The sequence below is a fragment of the Carassius carassius genome, chromosome 42, assembly GCF_963082965.1.
Source record: "Carassius carassius chromosome 42, fCarCar2.1, whole genome shotgun sequence".
Classification (NCBI taxonomy): domain Eukaryota; kingdom Metazoa; phylum Chordata; class Actinopteri; order Cypriniformes; family Cyprinidae; genus Carassius; species Carassius carassius.
Genome location: NC_081796.1, coordinates 6,681,568 through 6,701,124, shown reverse-complemented (window position 1 = coordinate 6,701,124; position 19,557 = coordinate 6,681,568). Strand labels below are relative to the sequence as shown.

General features: G+C 35.5%; 1 protein-coding gene across 4 annotated transcripts in view; it reads left to right on the top strand.

Annotated features, from left to right (window-relative positions):
* LOC132124125 (rho GTPase-activating protein 21-like) overlaps positions 1 to 19,557 on the top strand; it is a 126,670-nt gene that overhangs the window by 80,230 nt on the left and 26,883 nt on the right. For 3 of the 4 annotated variants that reach the window (XM_059534962.1, XM_059534961.1, XM_059534960.1), the window contains 3 exons: positions 449 to 470; positions 17,160 to 17,252; positions 19,437 to 19,515. In XM_059534962.1, coding sequence (XP_059390945.1) covers positions 449 to 470; positions 17,160 to 17,252; positions 19,437 to 19,515 — 194 coding nt within the window. Of the gene's footprint in view, positions 1 to 448; positions 471 to 17,159; positions 17,253 to 19,436; positions 19,516 to 19,557 lie in introns of those variants that run through there. The other variant, XM_059534964.1, reaches the window with a different exon arrangement.

Here is a 19,557-nt window from a genome sequence, read left to right as displayed (position 1 = left end):
ATTTACAACTTTAGCTGTATGGAGAATGATTGTTGAATGTTTCTGACTTACCACAGTTGTTTAAAAAAATCGTGAAAAACTGAGCAAGGGAGATAAAATAAACTGAGTGAGAGATAAAAGAAACAGTAGACGTGAATGACAAGCTAGCAGACTAACAGAATGCTAATGCACTGCGCTAGTTGTTTAGATTAAAAAGCGAACAATGTCAAATTAGTTTGATAATATCAGAAATATGGTGAGAATTAAGTTATATTTTAGCAGTTCAAACAACAGAGAGTGTTTCCAAAAGAAAAACTGAGCTACACAGAGCTACAATAGCAATCACAAAAACATTAAAACATCTTAGTGACCCCAAACTTTTGAACAGTAGTACAGTCCCACAAAGCTCTTGATTTCTTGATTTGTTTTTTAAACATTTTAAAACTCTTTTATCTTCTCTCTCTTTCAGGATGAAGACGATAGTAGCAGAGGTGAGTTTAACCATTCTGTGACCCACCTTCACTGTGCTTGTTTTTTAAGGCTTTTCTCTGAGTCAGTAAACATGGCTATCTTGGACTGACTGAGTTGATTGTAGACTCAAACATCACAAGATCATAACCATAAAAAAGATAAAACATAATCACTCCAAAAATAGCCATGTTAAAGATTTTGGACCAGATCTTTTCTTGGAGAAACCAGATTAACTCTTCATGATAATGGGTTGAAGGTTCTTAGAAATTAAGGTCTGTATATGCTGTGTCTGTCATGAACTTCAGAGTGAGGTGTTATCTCCAGTGGCCTGTGTCTGACCTTGCTCTATGTGAATTGTTGGGAATCTTTAATGCTCTTGGCCGGGGCAAGAAAACTCCCAGCTGGCAGTGCAGCAAGCTCTCTGGTGGTTCATCAGCTTTGGGCTGGTTTTTGGTTACTGCTGAGTGTCAATACTGTTAGTGGAGTTACAAATCATATAAGGTAGTAGAATGCACACGTCTATTTTCAGTAGAAATACTGCAGAATATGAAATATGAGCGTAGGGTTGTAATTGTTTGATATTCACAGTTTTCGAGACAATAGCAAGGTCTCTATAGATATATATGGTTTGTAGCCAGTCTCTCAGTATTAGCCCTAACATCATGCCCTAACCTGTGGTTAGGTTCCAATACTATGATGTAACTTACTGCTTAACTATCATAATATGATGCCCGGATCACCGGATAAATTAACTAGCTAGTAGCTACTGTTTCCTTAAACCATAGTAACATGGTTGTATCCTTGTAATTTGAACAATGTTGGTTCAACAATATAGGGCTGTTGTTAATGGCATTAGTTATTAATTTTAGATTAAAGTTAAATTACAAAATAACATAAAAAAATTTTTTTTCTTTTTTCTTTTTCTTTTTTATTTATCACACTTTCATATGTAACTGGCACACTTCCGTAGGCTATATATGCAGTATATGCAGTCAGCACCATTCAAAATGGCATTGTTTGTTGACAATAAAATATATAGCTTGAAATGTATATAAAAGGGGTTTACAAACCTGCTCCTGGAGAGTTACCGTCATGCAGATTCCAGCTCCAAACCCAATCAAACACATGTGAACCAGTTAATCAAGGTGTTCAGGGATACTTGATAATTACAGGGAGGTGTGTTGAAGTAGGATTAGAACTGGGGTGTATTCCAGAAAGTGGGTTTTGTTGTAAACTCAGAGTTTGTTAACCCCAGTGAAAGGAAACTCAGGGTTTTCTGTTCCAATAAAAGACAAAACAAGAAATGTAGCATGTTGGATTAGAGATCATTTAATTATGCGAAAAAGCATTAGACTATGTGGGAAAAGCTGCTTCACATTGAAAAATAGACGCTGAATGATATTTACTTAATGACAAATATTTGTAAAGTCATGAAGCCTACTCTTACGCTCGACTTTTATTTTATTTTATTTTTTTCCCGTGGGATACCATGAAAATGAATATTAGTTCAATGAATTACCTTTCTGCAGTTTTCACCTCTGATAACATTGATTTAGAATTAAATTTGCATATTCTATAGTATACAGAAGTCTTTTTGGCAGGAGCTGTTGCCATGGTGAATCGTAATTTCAGAGCTTCATTAATCATGGCTTTTCATAGTTGTGGTGCACGTGCTAAACTCAGAGTCAGTCTACTCAGAGTGGATTGAACTAACTCTGTTTAGCTGTTCTGAAACCGAAAACTTAGAGTTTCCTATCTCAGGGTTAGTCAACTCAGAGTTCAAGTTTTAACTTAGAGTTTGTTGAACCTCCCTTCTGGAATACACCGCTAAAGTCTGCAGGTTGGTACTGTAGCTCTCTAGGAGCAGGGTTGGAGATCCCTGGTGTATATTAAACCAAATGAATGATAGAATGTTAGCTTGCTTATTGTTCTCAAGGGCTTGGTCTAGTGTGTTGGTGCACATATCCTGTTAACAAGAAAATATGCTTCTAACCACAGGTAGAAAGATGTAGCTCCAACCACACATATGTGTAATGCTGTTTGCAAATGTTTGCTGGAACTTTGGTTTGGGAAACACAAATCTTTTAACTGTGTTAGCAAACACAGAACTTGTAACCGTTATTGGTTAATGATGCTTTTGGGAAATGCATTCCAGATCCAAAACTTTTTATTTATTCCGATAATCACCCTGATTTACATCACAGAAGAAAACATCTGTCACTACTTTCAATTCAGTGCGACTTTAACAATAATTTGTTACAACAAAAAACTGTATTTAGAATTTTATGTCATTCTGCAATTAATAAATAAATAAAGAAAGAACAGATTGAACTTCATTGTAGTGTCTTGCATTATCGGAATACCCATAAGACCTTGCTTTATCTTTAGCATAGAATGAGTACAGTAGCCCACATAAACAGCCTCTGTATGCCATATTTTGAGCAATAGTGGATTAAATGAGTTCCATTCTTGGATTAACTGGACAAAACCTGTCAACTTCTCAGTTCAGCACCTCATCTTGAGTGTCAAAATGGTCAAAACACTTCATAGTTTATGTGTACAAACTCTGTGATCTCTTTGTCCAGTCCAGTCAAGGCAACACTATCTCTCTTCTGTTCTTCTGCAGTGTTTGTCAGATATCTTCTCATTCACATCCGAATCACGTCCTTAATGACAGCACGAACACCTGCTCTGGCTTTCATCTGCTGCACATATTCGTCATTTATTTTTACTGCACACACTTACTTGCATATGCACACATTAGATATTCAACATACAGTCTTGGCCAAACGTTTTGAGAATAACATAAATATTGGAAATTGGAAAAGTTGCTGCTTAAGTTTTTATAATAGCAATTTGCATATACTCCAGAATGTTATGAAGAGTGATCAGATGAATTGCATAGTCCTTCCATGAAAATTAACTTAATCCTCAAAAAAACCTTTCCACTGCATTTCATTGCTGTCATTAAAGGACCTGCTGAGATCATTTCAGTAATCGTCTTGTTAACTCGATTACTGAAGAGCACAAGGCTGGAGATCATTATGTCAGGCTGATTGGGTTAGAATGGCAGACTTGACATTTTAAAAGGAGGGTGATGCTTGAAATCATGGTTCTTCCATTGTTAACCATGGTGACCTGCAAAGAAACGCGTGCAGCCATCATTGCATTGCATAAAAATGGCTTCACAGGCAAGGATATTGTGGCTACTAAGATTGCACCTAAATCAACAATTAATAGGATCATCAAGAACTTCAAGGAAAGAGGTTCAATTCTTGTAAAGAAGGCTTCAGGGCGTCCAAGAAAGTCCAGCAAGCGCCAGGATCGTCTCCTAAGGAGGATTCAGCTGCGGGATCGGAGTGCCACCAGTGCAGAGCTTGCTCAGGAATGGCAGCAGGCAGGTGTGAGCGCATCTGCATGCACAGTGAGGTGAAGACTTCTGGAAGATGGCCTGGTGTCAAGAAGGGCAGCAAAGAAGCCACTTTTCTCCAAAAAAAACATCAGGGACAGATTGATCTTCTGCAGAAAGTATAGTGAATGGACTGTTGAGGACTGGGTGAAAATCATATTCTCCGATGAAGCCCCTTTTCCGATTGTTTGGGGCATCTGGAAAAAAGGCTTGTCCGGAGAAGAAAAGGTGAGCGCTACCATCAGTCCTGTGTCATCCCAGCATCCTGACACCATTCATGTGTGGGGTTGCTTCTCATCCAAGGGAGTGGGCTCACTCACAATTCTGCCCAAAAACACAGCCATGAATAAAGAATGGTACCAAAACACCCTCCAACAGCAACTTCTTCCAACAATCCAACAACAGTTTGGTGAAGAACAATGCATTTTCCAGCACGATGGAGCACCGTGCCATAAGGCAAAAGTGATAACTAAGTGGCTCGGGGACCAGAATGTTGAAATTTTGGGTCCATGGCCTGGAAACTCCCCAGATCTTAATCCCATTGAGAACTTGTGGTCAATCCTCAAGAGGCGGGTGGACAAACAAAAACCCACTAATTCTGACAAACTCCAAGAAGTGATTATGAAAGAATGGGTTGCTATCAGTCAGGATTTGGCCCAGACGTTGATTGAGAGCATGCCCAGTCGAATTGCAGAGGTCTTGAAAAAGAAGGGCCAACACTGCAAATACTGACTCTTTGCATAAATGTCATGTAATTGTCGATAAAAGCCTTTGAAATGTATGAAGTGCTTGTAATTATATTTCAGTACATCACAGAAACAACTGAAACAAAGATCTAAAAGCAGTTTCGCAGAAAACTTTTTGAAAATTAATATTTATGTAATTCTCAAAACTTTTGGCCACGACTGTACTTCCCTTCCATAGAAACCTTTTAGTGTGTAAAGTTCAGCAAACTCACAATGAATTTGTCTGTAATATTGCCTATAGATAATTTTTTGAAAATATTTTGATTATCACACCAGTTTCCCTCTCAGATGCTGATTGGCTAACTCTGCCTCCCAGCCTTAAGATTCTTTTAACCTTATTGAATTAATCTGATACTCAATAATACCAATTTAATGTTTCAATTATAATTTGTGTTCTATTATTTTTATTATGTAGTTCTGTAGTTATGTTGGAATTCAAGGCCTGCTATAATGGGAAACTGATTACAGCCAACAGTTTTGTTGGTATTTTATTCCCAAATAAAAAACTAATTCACATATGAAATAATTCCAGTGTGTTTAATAGTCTTCAATAATTGAGGCATTAATCACAACCCTTAACAGGCAAAGCTAAAAGGCATATTACAACTGACAACTGTGTAGTGATTTCTTCCAGAAGGACAGTAGAGAATTGGTTGGCCTTTCAGTGACAGATTTGTTTAGAGGTTTTCCTGCAGGAGCAGAAATTTCTCGTTACTGTTCTTAAATGGTGCATTCCAGAAAGCACTGTGACAGGGCTGTGTAACTTGAGACTTACAGACACACACACACACACACACACACACACACACACACACACAGATTTATTGTAGTGTTAAGGAAATGCTGTCCTTATGTGTTATACACGTCTTCGTTTGGCAGCTTGTATTACTCTGCTGAAGGACAGTAATGGTTGCTAAAGAATTGGTAGATGCACTCTAAGAAAAAAAATTACATAGAGTAAAGAATAAAGTGTACCTTTTGAAGTACAACAGCTTCTCACTGGGGCAGTACCCTCAAAGGGACATCTTTGTACCTTTACCCCTAAAGGGTTCATAATAGAACCATAAGAGTACATACTGTATTACTGTACCTCAAGTGTACATATTTTTTCTATAGTTAATAATATGCACCCTTTAGGGGTAAAGATGTAATCTTTTTAGGGTATGGTCACAGTGACAAGCTGTTACACATTTTTTTTTTGTATTGATTTTCTGATAATCTGGTTGCTAGTTGATGAGTTCTTATGGCCCATATCAAAATAACCTAAAAATGCCTCTAATATTCTGGTTTCTAGATATGACTCAAGTCCCTCTCGTTATCTTAGTAATTTGTGCCTTAGCGAACACAAATAATAATATATTTTAAATATTTCACTTGTTTAACCTAGACAGCAAACAATGACAGATAGTCCCTTTAAATGACAGATTAAATTGCTTTATGATTTACATCCTAAAGCATTTCAGAATGCAACAATGAGTGAAATCATGTTTGAGCTTTTGCACTCACTTGAGTTTATTTCAAGTCTGCTAAGAAATACTCTGAGAAGTTTCCTCTTCGTCATAAAACAAGCCAAACTAGGATGTTTGCTTCCTCTTTTTTCTTCGTATTGTTATATAGAACTACAATTTTCCTCACTGTAATTAGGATGTTTATTTGTCTGACATGTGTGTGGATGGAGATCTGCTCTCCATGTGCATACAATCAGGGTGGAATGGTTGGAAGTCATCCAATTTGAGCCGTGTATGAACAGCTTAATGAGATCAGCGCTCCTACTGCCTTTAAAATATGTTTGAAAGAATGACACAATGTTATTGTGTGTTTGTTGTCTTTTGCTTTAATGCTGTACAGCCCAGAATATATTTCACATTAGATGTGTAAGGTGTTGAGCTGAGGAGGGGAATTCAAATATTTGGGCAAATTTACTAAATAACTTTTTAAATAAGCCATTCTATAATTTTTTTTTTGTGTGCAAACCCTGCATCTCATTACAGAATGTACCAATTCACCCACAAAAAGTTAGCTGTAAACAGGTTTATTAGAACACCATGTTCTATCAGATATGGTAAGGAAGGTTAATTGTGTATAATTATTGAAGGAACTAATAAATGTTAAAAATGTTAATTGAAACATTTTGTCCTAACCAACCTCAAATACAATGAGCGACACTGCGTTTCATCTCAGTTATGCTTTACATTTCTTTGGTGATGTGCCTGGTAACCCCACTCACTTTGAAATCCCATTGGACCAGAGGAAGGTAGGAAGGCCTCTTTAAGAAAATTTGACTATTTAGTTTTTCCCAGTATGTGGGTTTGTTTGCTCCATTGCATGATTTGCATTACACCTTGAAACAAAGCGGACATAAATATTGCATATCTGCGGTCACAGTTCATTCCTAGTGAATTCCCCCTATTGTGTTTTGCTTTGAGACTTTGCTACAGTTTAATTAAAATGCTGTAAAAATAAAAAACTCAACATCTGTTCAAATATTTTTTTTTCTTTTCTGTGAAAATACATGCAGGGGATATTTCATTTCATTTTATTTGCTTGCCAGTGTTTTGGGTGGCGTCCATGAGGACAGGGATGGGAGCAATAGCACGAGCAAATAGAATTCCACAATTCTTGGAGGACCAGTAAAACCCCACCTTACGGTCATTGGCCAGACTCTTTTTGGATCCGCTCCAGACATGGACTCTTGTGTCTCAACTGCTTTATTACTCTAGTGCTGCCTAACTGCAGTAGATATGGAGAACACTCATAAATAAGCATTACTTTTTCTCTTCTGGGCTGGGTTTGCTTGTTTGTTTTTAATATAAAAATGTATATTTTTGGCACATGTAAATGCGCTTTCATGCTAAAAATGATATGAATGTGCCTCAGGCTGAAGGAAATGCAAATCCATGTCTGGAATGTAAAGGGTGTAGCTCAAACTAACTTTTCAGCTCTGCTGCAATAGGACACCTGAAAAGAAAGTTCAGTGCTCTTGTGTTCCGGTCTCCATAGAAATCCATGTTAAAATATTTAATTTTAAAAAGATTTAAGCATGTTATTATTATGGTAGCACTTTATTTTACAGTCCTGTTCCTCATGTACATACTATACATACTAAGAGGCTACAATTTGCACGAGCTCACGAAAATTGGACAGTTGAAGACTGGAAAAATATTGCCTGGTCTGATGAGTCTCGATTTCTGTTGTGAGAATCAGATGGTAGAGTCAGAATTTGGTGTAAACCGAATGAGAACATGGATTCATCATGCCTTGTTACCACTATACAGGCTGCTGGTGGTGGTGTAATAGTGTGGGGGATGTTTTCTTGGCACACTTTAGGCCCCTAAGTGCCAATTGGGCATCGTTTAAATGCCACGGCCTACCTGAGCATTGTTTCTGACCATGTCCATCCCTTTATGACCACCATGTACCCATCCTCTGATGGCTACTTCCAGCAGGATAATGCACCATGTCAGAAAGCTTGAATCATTTCAAATTGGTTTCTTGAACATGACAATGAGTTCACTGTACTAAAATGGCCCCCACAGTCACCACATCTTAACCCAATAGAGCATCTTTGGGATGTGGTGGAACGGGAGCTTCGTGCCCTGGATGTGCATCCCACAAATCAACTGCAAGATGCTATCCTATCAATATGTGCCAACATTTCTAAAGAATGCTTTCAGCACCTTGTTGAATCAATGCCACGTAGAATTAAGGCAGTTCTGAAGGCGAAAGGGGGTTAAATACAGTATTAGTATGGTGTTCCTAATAATCTTTAAGGTGAGTGTGTGTGTGTGTATATATATATATATATATATATATATATATATATATATATATATATATATATATATATATTGTTCCTGCGATAGCAGCACAAAAGTTCATAGGTTAAATTCCCAGGGAACACACATACTGATAATAAATGTATCCTGCATGCACTGTAAGTCACTCTTTGGATAAAAGTGTCTGCTAAATGCATAAATGTAAATATATATATATATAAAGGATATTTGTGTTATTTGGTAACTGGCCTTTCTTATTTAAGAAAAGGAACTTAGATATTTTTTCTTGTAATTTTAAAAGTAATGCGTTGCTTATCTAGTTTATTTAATAAAATATATATTTTTCTGTTTTAAAAATTTCAAGTATCCCTTTCAACGGTTACACTGTAATACTGTTAAATTTGAACAACAATAGCCCTGTTGTTGCTAACATTTAAATAAATTATTACAATGCAATCTGCTTTATTTTTCCCCAAATTTCTATTCTAATTATAATGAATCAGAATTCTGTGTTTTATGATTTAAGAGAAATTTACAATAAAACACTGTGGTAATCAAATAAATCAGCTCTGGAGAGGAAATTCATGTTTTGATTTATCAATCAAAATTTTGCCAAATTCAGTGACATTCCACGTTTTACAGTGAATTCCATTTGAATGGAATTCCGTGATTCTGTCGGATTTCCATAACACGGAAACCATGGGGCCCTCTGTAGTATGTACACTATGCTAACTTTTGCTAAGCTGTGTGCAGTAATACATCAGAGCAAAGCATGTGGTATACTGTATGCCATAATGCATTGCGCTTGACCTGTTATTAGAATCAATATCAGTTGTAATTTGTTTTTCTTGATCCATTAAGAACGCCAAATCTCAAAACATTTTATAGAATAGATAAAATTCTGATTTAAAAATCGCTGAATTAAACTTACATGATATTGTGAGGTAATGTGACAAAAATGTAGCATACTAGTATTTAAACTGTTGTATAATGCTTTATGTTTCATGAACTGTGTAACTAGTGTTAACTTTCATATGTTGATGATATTGCCAGTGTTCAGGTCTGGTAGTCTTGTCAGGTGAAAGCACACATTAACAAAGTGAAAGGCTGATTAATGGGCTGGCATTTGGAAATAATGATACACTTCTGCCAATCAAGTAGGTAACCACAGTTATCAGCAGTGGCTGATAATCTCAAATATCAACCTAAAGGTCTACCATCATGCCCTCCAGATATTGATATTGCCATTGTCAAAACTCTGGTTGATGATTTCTGTGTTGGATTGATTGATGTTTTGTGGTGTGTTCAATAGAGGTGGCAGCTTGTGCAGCTCTCTTATTGAAATGTATGGTGCATGATGATGGTTCTAGGCAACAGACAAGGTGACTGACAGCTCAGAATGATGAAGGGTAAGAACACAGTGATTATATAAATATAAATATAAAATCTAATATATTCAGGATTATTTGTTATTAATTTGATCAATTAAATTAGATAAGGTAACATTTTTTAGTTGTTTCCATTTCTTTTAAATTCATGGATCATCAGAGTTTTCTCAGCACTGTCATAATACTATCTTGCACAGTATATTCTTGCGGTTTTCTGTTCATGAGAGTCAGATAAGTGAAGACCTTTCATGTCTTGTACACTTGTGTTGCATACCAAGTCCATTTCCTTAATCATTCTTTTTCACCCTCCGTTGTCTGAGAGTGAGAGACAGGGAAAAAGAGTCGGTGCTGTGTTGTGCAGGAATTTGGCCCTACTGTGTAATGTTAAAGGGAATCAAGGGAATGGGCGTCCTCCCAACCGCTGCCAAACAACATTATCCAACACAAAACAACAGGAGGGCCAACTGTGCACGAGAGACTTTAGCCAAAATAACACACACAGAGACAAAAAAGACGGAGGAAAGATTAGGTCAAATATAGAAGAGTGGAGAATTCAAGAGTAAAGATTATAGAGCAGAGCTTGGCAGAGCTCTTTGTATCAACCAGAGAGCATATTATGAATTTGTGCAGTCAGCCAATCAGATTTGGAGATGGGGATATTCTATTTTGTATACACAAGTTCTTTCACTGACTGTCTCAGGCTAAAAGCTTTATGAAAGACATCTCTTATGCTCACAGGTTGTATTTATTTGGTGATAAATACAGTAAAAACAGTAATACTGTGATATATTATTACAATCTAAAATGTTCTATTTGAATATATTTTAAATGATAATTTATTCCTGTGATGGCAAAGCTGAATTTTCATCAGCCATAATTCCATTCAGCATCACATGATCCTTTAGAAATCTTTCTTATATGCTGATTTGGTGCTTAAGAAACATTTCTTACTATTATCAGTTGTTGAAAATATTTTTATGGATTCCATCATACACTACCATTAAAAACTTTATAAATTAAGTAATATTTTTATTCAGCAAGGACCCATTAAAATGTTTCAAGTGGTATAATTGATGAATTTAAATTCAAGTTACATTTATTTTTTATTTTTTTTAAAGCTGATATTCATCACATATTTCTGAAAATAAAAGTATCACCGCTTCCAAAAAAATACTAAGCCGGAAAAACACTGATTTTAAAACATTGTTTATAACATTGATGATAGGAACAGTGTTTTTAATTTGTAAAGATATTTCACAATATTGCTGTTTTTACTGTATTTTTTTATTATTATTATTATTTCTTTTTATCAAATAAATTCTGCCTTGGTGAGCATAGGAGACTTATTTGAAAAACATAAAAAATATCCTAATTATTCCAAACTTCACAATGAGAATGTGAAGCATATTATTGAGTTTTTGAACTAAATCTGGCCAAAACACCATTACTCGTGTATTTTAAATTTATTTTTACACTAGATTGGAGAATGAAGAACTTCACTGAATATATCGGGGATGGTAAAGATGGTAGAGAGGAATAGGGTATGCTTGTGTAAATCAAGTGGTTCAGACAGTTACCACAGAGCCTGGCTTTGGGTTGAACTCAATTGCCCCATGCACAAATCCTAGAGTGCTGTATACCTGACTGCCTGACACTGGTTCCACGCGAGCAGTACACATATAGTGTGTTGACACTTGGCTGGGTTTTGAGAGTGAGTGCAGTTCAAGCTGAAAACATCAATAATTTATTTGACATACTTCACGCTGAAAGAAGAAAGAGCCGTGGTGAAGAGAACACTGGGAAATGAACTAAGCTGGTGATTTTAGTTTTAATATGCAAGCCAGTGAGAAGCAAACTTTCCAATAAAACTGTGTGTTTGTTGTGAATGCATTGTTCTTTATTCACAAGCCCATACACACTCACACAGACTAACAAAAGAGATTCCATACGCTGGGGGGTTACACAAACCTGTCCAGACAAAGCCGTTTTTTCAGCGTGCCCTCCTCTGCCCTCTATTGATGTGTTGAAGAAAAGCAAATTTGAATGAGTCACCCGAGGGACAGCGGAGAATTTGGCACACCAGCCAGGGTGAAACATCATCACACATGTGGACACATTCAGATCAGAATAGATTTACAAACTAGATCAACTTTGAGGTTGGCTTGAGAAAGACTGAAAGGTTACAGCAGTTGTAAAAGCTTGAAAATTTAGATGGTAGTAGCATGTTTCTAGCATGATGTTTTAACATGATTAGCATGCTGTTAGCATGTTTCTAACGTGTTTAGCATATTGCTAGCATGATTAGCATTTTGTTAATCATGTTTCTAGCATGATTAGCATGTTGTTAATCATGTTTCTAGCATGATTAGCATATTTCTAACATGATCAGCATGTATTGTATTGCTAACAGGGTTTTAGAATGATTAGCATTTTAATAATAAATACTTAATAAATAAATAAATATACACTGATCAGCCACAACATTAAAACCACTGACAGGTGATGCAAATAACATTGATTATATCATTACAACGGCACCTACTGTATCAAGAGGTGGGATATTTTAGGGATATTAGTGGGATATTCTATATCACGTTCATTAGATGAATCACATTAGATTATGAACAAGATATTGCGTAGCTTGTCATTGTTAGTGTTTTTATTAATGCCATTTATGTTTTAGTTAACCCTCTGAGGTCTGAGGGTATTTTTGGGGCATGGAGAAGTTTTGTCATGCCCTCACATTTGTGCTTTTTTCAGTTTCTTATACACATCTAAATGGCTAAAGTCTAATCTCACTGTAATCAGCACAACGTGGGCTATAATAATATGTAAGCAGCATGTATGTACATGGTTGTGTTTTTGAGAAAACAATGTTTATGTGTGGTTAGTGAAAAACTAAAAATGTTAAATCACTTTAAATTGGTTCCTGGAACTTTTGAGAACTGGATAGCCTAGAATTCTTTCTTTCTAAATGATGTGAAAATCATCTTGTTTACTCGCTCACAGAAAACAATATATTGATTTAAATTTTCTAAGACACTTTTTGTTTGTCATATGCGAATAGGCGTCAACTATCATGAATATCATTATCATTTACACCTGAGAAGACAAAGACCCGCATAATGAGCTGCATAATGAGCCGTTCAGTCAGGTTTATGACTGAGAGGGAAGAGTTACAAGAAAGAATGTGAGGACAAAATAAATTTATATATTTTTATGTTTGTAGTTTATTTAGAATATATGTAATTAACCCACAAAATAATTTAATATTCACTTGCGAGTGCAGTTATACAGTTTATTAGGAACAATCAAAGCTGACTTTTAAAGCTGAATTTTTAGCATCATTGCTCCAGTCACACACTGATTTTCTACAAAAAAAAAAAAAAAAAAATATATATATATATATATATATATATATATATATATATATATATATATATATATATATATATATATGTATATATATATATATAGTTATTAGTATCATCATCATTATTATTATTATTATTATTATTATTATTAATGTGGAAAAGAGCTGAAAATATTTTGGGGGGGGGGGGGTAAATTGAAAGAACAGCATTGTTTGTTACATTTGTTACATTTACATTTATTTGTTACATTTATATGATTTACATCAAGCTTTTGAATGGTATAGTGTATATTGTTATTGAAACTTCATAATGTTTCACTTGATTATACAGTCAGGAATTATAGTTTGGAAAAAGTCTAACTAGTAAAATTTATGTGAAAACTAGTACAAGTATATAAATAAATAAAAAGAGACTTACTCCTGTTTATGATCTCTGCTGAATAAAGTGCTTCATTCTTTTTTTTCTGAGGAAATCCAAAACTCAAATCCCGAGGTAACCCACATCACATCTTTTTGGGGTGAATTATGTCTTATTCCTCTCATTGCAAAGGAAATAGTAAAATAAGTATAACTTGAAGAACAGTCTTGTTGCTGTGTTGTCTTCAGTTGTGTGGGTGTATTCAAGCCGCGCTTCAATGAAACATTATAATCTCAATTAGGGCTGTAGCTATCAAATATTTTAGTAATCGAGTATTGTACCAAAAATTCCATTGATTAATCGAGTAATCGGATAAAATGTGTTTTTGCTTAATTAAAGTGCAATATTAATTATGCAAGAGAAAATAAGACTTCTGGGTCTCTTACAATGAACAACTAAGTTTCCTTTTTTAGAAAAAAAATATTTTTTCATTTTTCAAAATGCAATGCATACATCAAAAATAAACATTTAATTATTACCCATTGTTTCTCTGTCTGTACTTGTACTGTGAACAATGACAATAAAGTTGACAGATGAATTAAGTGCATTTAAGTGCCATTCAGTTGGGGTTTTAAATAAACCATTTTCTGAGATGCACATTAAATATTAAACACATAAAACATTCATTTAATTTATCTTTTAATTATAAAAAATTAAGCAAACTTAACTTTTTGGTAAACAAAGGGGATTTACTATTAAAAATAAAACATGAAAGAAATGTTGTGTAATTAAACCTTAAAAAAAACGGACTTTTATTTTGACGGGTTGACGTACCTTTACAGTTCTGTGTATTGTGATGTGACAAGGTCAAATGCTCATGAAGTGACTGTCAGAGCAGTTCTGGAGATGTTCATGTGTTCACGTCCTTATTTAGTGAGACAGCACGCGCGCTTCAGTGTGTGTGATAAAGGAACTTGCACTTCTGCTCCATTCATTAACAGAGACACGCAGAACATGCAGGATTGCTATTTAAATAGACTGTTCCGGCTTAATATTTACAGATATTAGTCCATATCGTGATTTGATGTAAGTGCAATGACCTATTTTTGATTAATTCATTCAAAATTTGGCAAATCCCATGCCATTCCACGTTAAACTGTAAAATCCATTTTTATGACTGGATTCCGCGATTCCCTCCACGTTTTCTGCATCGCGGAAATCATAGGGCCCTAGTTGTGGTATGCCAGCTCTATCTTGCAATGGACACACGCCACGACGTTCTCTTTACGTTTGCCTGCGCCCTCAAATCATAACACTGCTGACTCTTTGCAGTATGCGATTTCAGACTCCGTGCTTGTGTCTCCTTCCGCTTTGTGGGTGACGTAAACGCGTTGTGTCACATTAAAAAGCATTGCGAAAGAACCTGACATGAGATTTAAAATAAATTAAAAGAGGCTTCGAGGCAGAGGAATCTGCCTCGATAATTTTTTGTAATCAAGTAACTCGAGTTACTCGAGGAATCGTTTCAGCCCTAATCTCAATACCACGCTCAGTGCGGTGTGTGGTCACATTAGAAGATAATGAAGAGAGACGTGAATGACTGGACATCGTATTTTTTTCATATGGATTACTTTATCACAGAATATTTGTTTTCGGCAGCACTTGTTTAGTTTAAAAGTAAACATGTCAGTCTTTCTATAGATATCTCTCATGTCTCTTCGTTGAGTATTCACGGAGTTACAGTTCGTTTTAATGACGTGTTTGTAAATGAAGATCTGATGACTGATGAATGTATTTTTAGTCCTGTTCCTGTATATAAGATTAGTATTTGGCCAAGTTCAGAGGCTGTCATATTTGGATCAACTTACTATGTTGTGTATTTTCATCAGTTTGAATATGAATAATAACTTTCATATTGATTCATTGGATTTATTGCATTCTGGAATTATATATATATATATATATATATAAAAAAAAATCTTTGAAAATCAAAATCTAGATTTAGCAGATTTAAGTACCTTTGAAACGACCATTAGCACAGAATCAGATATTGTGATTGACATCCACAGCCCATTAGTCGATGCCTGTTACAGTTTAACTGTATCAAGCGGGACATCCTTGAGTGCATTTTACTATTTTCACCTCTCAATAAATCCATTAAAAATTCAGTTTTAGCAGCCCGATTCAATAGATGAGGATGAGCCATATCAAATTATCAATGGTCTCTCACGAGATGCCAATACTAATCAGAATGAACCACAATTCAAATGTCAATATGCATATTAACCTCCTGGTCTGGTACTGAGCCACTATATGGATAGTATTCAATTACTTCTTAAAACCATCAATTGATCATATGAATTACAGGTAATGGATGAATGTTCAGTACTGGATAAACCAAGGGTACTTGAAATAATAATAATAATAAAATGGCCCCCATTGTGGCAACTGATAGAGAAAAGATGTTCATACAGTACCATATACCACAACTTCTCTATTCTACTTAAATAATTGTGCAGCCTACAAGTGCGCATTCAATACAATTAAGCAAGCCTTGTATTCACAAGGAGACACCGACTTTCAGACTCCTACTGCAAGTAAAACTACAAGCTACTTTAGCTATAGTATTTATTATTGTAAGTTAAATACTATTAGTTGCAATATATGCTCATAACGTAAGCCAGAGGAAACAGCATTTTGGTTTCTTGCCACTGTTACCTTTGGCTTCATCAGGGGCACAATGGCATATTTAAAGCTTGAAAAGGACACTTCTGTAGAAACACCAAATTCACTTACAATATATTAGCCTCTGGAGAGCTGCTTTGTTATACTACTTGTAACTACTGATTCCTAAAACCTGAGTTTTGTGACACTCACACTGAATTTTCTGTAAAGCGGCTTTAAAGCAATCTGTAAGTAAATAAAATTGATTTGAAACTCAAATATCCATTTTGTCTCTTAGTTTTTCAGAGCATGACATGAAGTCCAGAATGTACATTTCAAACGCCCAGATGTGTGTCAGAAACAGAGTGTGCTCAGTATGTCATTTGGTCTGTGAGGTATTAAATCATTCAGTACAAAATGTTCTGCAATACTTCATCTGCCTGTAGAGGGAGCCTGACACCACACATTAGTGTAACAGCTCCAAATACTGCTTTTCTATGTCTATATGTTAGTGCAAGCATATGCAAGACTTTACTGTTTACATCTGTAAAAATAAAAAATAAAATTACAAATGTGTTTAGTGGGTGTGTTTTTTGCAGTGCACTTTTCTGTGCTGGTGTGGCCTGTCAGATATGTGCAAACACACACTCAAACATAAGCATGCTCATATCTTACCGTACACTTTACTCAGATCAGAGTATGAAAGATTGCCACAGAAGATTTACTTAGCTTGACTAGAGTACAGTAGATTAGCATGTGCTTTCTCGTCATCCGATGTCAGTCGTAAAAGTCGTGTGAATAAGACATTAACTGTTACATTTTTGTGACATGACTGAGGCCTGATTTGATTTTTTTTCTAATGTATGACAGCAGAATTCTTGGCCCCTAATTACTATTACCGCATGGAAGCTTCCTGCTTATTTTGTATGTTTTTGTTATTGTTATTTTTTAATCAGAGTATTGAATAACTCTTGCTCTGTGTCTCTTGCCATCAGGGAGAACACGGAACAGATTGGAGCCGATGGACACCATCTTTGTCAAGCAGGTGAAAGAGGGCGGACCTGGGCATGGAGCTGGACTCTGCACAGGTACAGACACAGAATACACAGGTCTGGGGACTTAAAAATATACTTTCAAAGATACTGATAAACTAATGTTAAATATAAAAATACTGTATTTAAAACAGCTAGTTCATATATAGTCGGACGCAACTGACATATCGCGCGTCCTGTGACAAATTTGCCGCATCTGCGCACGGAAGTTATCAGTCTAAATGTTCTGCAAAATCAGTCAACGTTGAAAATCGATAGTAGCTTTCATTTAAAGTCCAACAGTTTAACACTAATATTGGAAATAAACGAACACGTTAAATATAATAGTATTCAAAACAGGTAAGTTCATATATTTGGAGTAAAGTTCAACTGAACTGCTGCATCAGTCATACAGCGCTCCTGACTGTGTGGCCCATGACAAGCCCGACGCACCTCCACAGAAACATTTACCAACAATACTGGTAGGCATATGAGATTTTGTTAAAATAGTTTAATTTTTTTGCCATCTTAAAAATGCAGTATCCAAAGTTCCAATAATCCAGTTTGTTTCTGGCCAGACGAAACCAGCATGGCATAGTTTAATTCCAGGCTGTAACACAGGTCAGTTTGAGCAGATAACTTGTCTGGTACCCGGGGTCTTGTGCAAGGGATCTTGTTGTTTACCGTTATCTGTCTGTAGTAGGGATGTAAAGATTCACTCCACTCACAATTCCATTCATGATTTTGATTTCACGATTCGGTTTACAATTTATTTATTTTTATATAAAATGAGATTTAAGACAAATTATAAATTAAATGTGTACTTTTATTATTGCTTGGACAAAATACTGTATGTTTCTCTGTGAAATTGAAATATAACACTATAATAATATCCTAATATAGCACTTGTAAATTATTGCTCTTTTGATGGTTTTGATTGCTTTTATTGTCCTCATTTGTAGGTCACTTTGTATAAAAGCATTTGCTTTATAACAAAATTTAAATATAATGTAAATGTTAATAACAAAACTAAATGTAAATTTTAAAACAAGCCCCAAATCAAATAAATAAGTAACGCAAATAAAATAAATCTCTTGATATAAACAACTAAGGCTTCGTCTGTGCTCTTTCCCAAGGCATTTTAATCACGATCCAAACAAACATGTAACATGAGCAGTTTTTAATATATATAACATTGTATAGTTTCAAAATCTGAAGCAAAATTTGAATGGTTTGTCAGTTTTGTGGAAGTATCCATAAAAAATATCTGCATTAAACAGAAATAGCAGATGAGCTGAATGAGATGCGGATTCACTCTCTGCCAGCAGGTGGCACTTAAAGCGTTTCCTTGGTTTCCACTGTAAACAAAGCAGCGCTGCACTTATGAACTTTAATATGCATTATACAGAGACAAAGGGAAAATAAAAAATACCATCGAAAGACAGTAAGTTCCCCTCAGACATACATTCATCTGAACTCCTGAATCGTGATTTGTTGAGCATCTCAACCGATTTAAATTGTCACATATTAAAATCGATTTTCAACCGTTTTGTGGTTAATCATTACATCCCTAGTCTGTAGGATTGATCTAGTTGACATGGTCTCTGCTGACAATCAGAGCTGTAGAGGTCATCTCTGTGTGTTGATCCACCATCTGGTCTGGATACAGACTGAATCTGTGTGGCTGCAGTGACCTCGGAATAAGAATGAAACAGACTAATATTATCGTAGATGCCATTCTTCTAACGATGTAACAAGAACATCAGGTGTTATGGGAAATAACACGATTACGATTGACCTAATTAATGCAGCCTAACAGTCCTTTAATGTATTTGAATTATAGAAATGCGATAGTGTACTATGTGTATGCCAGGTTTATGTGTATGGCAGTGTGTTTGCCTCCCAAACAACGCTAGGTAAATTGTTCCAGAGTTTGGGCACTAAATAGTAAAAGGATCTGCTGCCTGCAGTTGATTTTGATATTCTAGGTATTATCAAATGGCCAGAGTTATGAGATCACAGCAGATATGAAGGACAATGTATCTGAACATACTTACTACAAGGTTCTGAGTTGCAAATCTTTAATTATTCTTCCCACAGAATCATGTGGATCATCAGTTTTTCAGAGGATCATTAAAGAGCTTAGAAGCCTGTGTATAAATTTCAAAACACATATCATAAAACATATCAACATAACTGAACTACAGCATCTTGTTCCCTTGCTGTTTCTCTTTCCTACAGGGGATCGCATTGTAAAAGTCAATGGAGAAAGCATCATAGGAAAGACGTATTCACAAGTAATTGCCCTTATTCAGAACAGGTAATGTTGTGTTGTCTGATGCAGATCCGAAGGAGTGGTGAA